This window comes from Nicotiana tabacum, chromosome 18, assembly GCF_000715075.1.
Source record: "Nicotiana tabacum cultivar K326 chromosome 18, ASM71507v2, whole genome shotgun sequence".
NCBI classification, from domain to species: Eukaryota; Viridiplantae; Streptophyta; class Magnoliopsida; order Solanales; family Solanaceae; genus Nicotiana; species Nicotiana tabacum.
This window is the reverse complement of record NC_134097.1, coordinates 116,832,405-116,835,732: the sequence shown is the minus strand read 5'-3', so window position 1 is coordinate 116,835,732 and position 3,328 is coordinate 116,832,405. Positions and strand designations below refer to the sequence as shown.

Sequence of the window (3,328 nt, the reverse complement as noted above, 5' to 3'; positions counted from 1 at the left end):
CAGGTCCATGCAATTTGAAAAGTTTGATTGATGTATACTTGCAGCCTTTGATTGATGAGTTACAATTATTGATGAGTTACAATTATTATGGCATCAAGGTGTGGAAACATATGATATATCAACAAAACAAAACTTTAGATTGTATGCTGCTTTGATGTGGACTATAAATGATTTTCCTGCTTATGGAATGTTGTCCGGGTGGTCGACTACTAGAAAATTAGCTTGCCCTTGTTGTATGGAAGACACTAAAGCATTTACTTTGAAATATGGAGGTAAAAATACATGGTTCAACTGCCACCGTAGATTCTTGCCAATGAATCATGAATTTAGGTGAAATACAAGTGCATTTATGAAGAACCGAACTGATTTTGAGGAGCCACCGGCCTGCTTGTGTTCAGAAGAAATTTGGAACAGAGTAAGAGATATGCCTAAAGTAACAGAGTCTCCACCATCTAAGATACCAGGTTATGGTGTCACACACAACTGGACTAAATAGGGCATATTTTGGGAATTACCTTATTGGAAGCACAATTTTCTTCGGCATAATCTGGACGTCATGCATATCGAGAAGAATTTTTTTGACAACTTGTTTAACACTATTATGGACGTTACTAACAAGACCAAAGATAGCTTGAAGGCTAGGATGGACTTAAAGGAATATTGTAGGTGAAGTGAGTTGTATCTGACATAATTTAACAACAAGATATAGAAACCCAAAGCCAGTTACACGTTCACCTTGGATAAGAGAAGAGAGATTTGTAGTTGGGTTAACAATTTGAAGATGCCTGATGTGTACGCATCAAATTTATCCAGGTGTGTTGATATGAAAGAAGGGAAGTTGGAGTTAATGAAAAGCCACGATTGTCATATTTTCATGGAAGCGTTGATGCCTATGGCGTTCAATGCATTGCATGATCGAATATGGAAACCGATTACATAGATAATTTATTTTTTCAAGGATTTGTGTTCTAGCACATTGAGGGTGGAGAACTTAATTTATATGGAGAGTAACATTATCTTAACTTTAAACAAGCTGGCAAAAATCTTCCCTCTTGGTTTTTTTGATGTAATGGAACATCTTCCAATTCACCTTACACAAGAGGCACAACTTGGAGGGCCAGTTCAATGTAGATAGATGTATCCCTTCTAGAGGTAATGAAATTTAATCATTTACCTTTTGTATTTGCTTTAAAGATTGTTTTGTCTAAAAATAATACTATGCAGGACCATTGGCAAATGTAAACGGACCATAAAAAATAGATCAAGAATTGAAGGTTCGATATGCGAGGCATATGTGGCTAAAGAAACATCTTATTTCTGTTCATACTATTTTGAACATGATGTGCCATGTTTGAAAAATAGACCGAATCGGCATGACGATGAAGGCGAAATCGATCCTTTGGCACCACCCTTTTCCATTTTTAATCAACCAGGTAAAGGAGGTCCAAAAAATAGTCCAAAGCAAAGGTTGTCTGAGATGGAGCTAAAGTCAGCTACAACATATGTATTATTAAATTGCCCTGAGGTCCAACCTTATTATAGGTAAGTATATATTCATATATATTACGGACTTTTATATTAAATATACCATTGATTTAACTAATAAATATTATAATGGCAGTTACTTTGTGGGTACATATGGGCAAGATGTTGTTTATCCCAAGTTTAAGAGAAGATGTTTGGGATAAAAATTTTGAGAAATGGAATACCAGAATGGAAGGCAAAGAGTGAACAAGCAAAGGCAAACTGTGGCTCTAAAAAAGGTGGCTCGTTGCACATAGGAGGTTCGATTACTTTTGAGGCCCATAAACTAAGAATGGTAATTATTTATAAAAAATTTCTTAGTTTTACATATAGAATTTTACATTTGTAAAGTCTAACTCATACTTTTTCTTATGAAGGAAAAGGAAAAAGGGCGAGATGTGAGTTACACTAAGGTCTTCGAGGAGTTTCATAAGAAAACGAAAAAGGATAGTACAAGAGAACACTGGGTGAAAACGCATGCGTCAGACACATATGTAAAATTATAACTTCATAATTATTTATGGTTTATTAATATTTGTTTGTTTACATAATAATTATGTTTTTCATTTTAGGAAGATTATCATAAAAGGTTGGAAAAATGGCAACAAACTCAGCCTCCTTCAACTCAACCAACACCTGATGATATAGCTTTATTGTGGACAGAGGCAGAGGGTGGAGCAAACAAAGGCAGAGTTTATGGACTAGGAGTACATCGATCTACAGGTCATCCAAACCCACTCTTAGCCAATTCTTCTTCTCCTCAAAATCAAGAACAGATGGAAGATATGAGAAATGAAATTCGTAAATTGAAGCAACAATTGGACTCCTAATACGGAACATTTGTTAAGATGCAGAAATGCATGCGTAAACATGGGCATGATTTATCTGATGATGAGGATGAACAAACTGAATATGATGTGTAGTAGTTTAGTTGTGATGTTTTGGTTGATTGGTAAACTTGATTGTGAGAGACAACTTTATGTATTGCTTTCAAACTTGAATATGGGCTGCTATCTGGATGTTTTATGCCCAAAATTGTTAAGTTTAAATGTTGGTATTGTTGGTTTAAGTTGTGTTAATTGTTGGCATTGTTGGTTTAGAATTTGTTAATGTATTGTTAATTTAGATAGTGTTAATGTATTGTTGGTTCGTAATATTGTATTAATGTTTCTTTGGTTTGTAATATTGTATTAGTGTATTGTTGGTTCGTAATATTGTATTCCGACCAACTTTTTTTTGGCCGACCAAATTTGGTCGGAAAGTAGTCGGAAATACGTGATTTCAGACCGAATTCCGACCTTTTTAGCCATCGGAAATCTACCATTTTCTAGTAGTGCGGAGCAAGTTCACATTGACGCTCTTCGTGTATAATATGGCATTCCCGCTCATGTTTACATGGTTCCGGCGAGGAGAAATTTTGTAGAGGTCCACAGACCTGGGTACTGCGCTTTCTATGAGTACCCTTTCGTGATTGGCTATACTTTTCCTCTCTTCCCATTAGTGGAAGAGTTCTGTATGTTCTATCAAGTTTGTCTGGCACAACTTTCATCGTATACGCTTAAGATACTTCTGTTGTTGACCAAGTATGCGGAGTTGGTGGAATGTGATATTTTTGTCCATCACCTTTTACACTTGTTCTCGCCTAGCTTCCACATGGGTACCATGGTGCATTTGAGGCACCATGGTACAAAAGGGCTGGTGGTCGGGACAGACGACCGAGTGAGTTGCAAGTTTTGGCACAAGTACTTCTTTGTCAAAATTGAACACATCGTTTCTAACTCCGCCAGGTTCCCGAAGCGATGGA

At 36.4% G+C, this 3,328-nt stretch overlaps 1 protein-coding gene across 1 annotated transcript; it reads left to right on the top strand.

Annotated features, from left to right (window-relative positions):
• On the top strand, positions 1-2,612 carry LOC107815617 (uncharacterized). The gene is made up of 5 exons (XM_016641226.2): positions 1-1,152; positions 1,225-1,542; positions 1,622-1,819; positions 1,902-2,018; positions 2,097-2,612. The coding sequence occupies exons 3-5, from the start codon at positions 1,676-1,678 to the stop codon at positions 2,352-2,354; spliced, it is 519 nt and encodes a 172-aa protein (XP_016496712.1). The 5' UTR covers positions 1-1,152; positions 1,225-1,542; positions 1,622-1,675; the 3' UTR covers positions 2,355-2,612.
• The last annotated feature ends 716 nt before the right edge of the window (positions 2,613-3,328 follow it).

Coding starts and splice junctions, on each gene's coding strand:
- LOC107815617 (XM_016641226.2), top strand. CDS start 1,676: ATGTTTGGGATAAAAATTTTGAGAAATGGAATACCAGAATGGAAGGCA. Junction 1,820..1,901: donor AGGCCCATAAACTAAGAATG/GTAATTATTTAT, acceptor TTTCTTATGAAG/GAAAAGGAAAAAGGGCGAGA. Junction 2,019..2,096: donor CGCATGCGTCAGACACATAT/GTAAAATTATAA, acceptor TTTTCATTTTAG/GAAGATTATCATAAAAGGTT.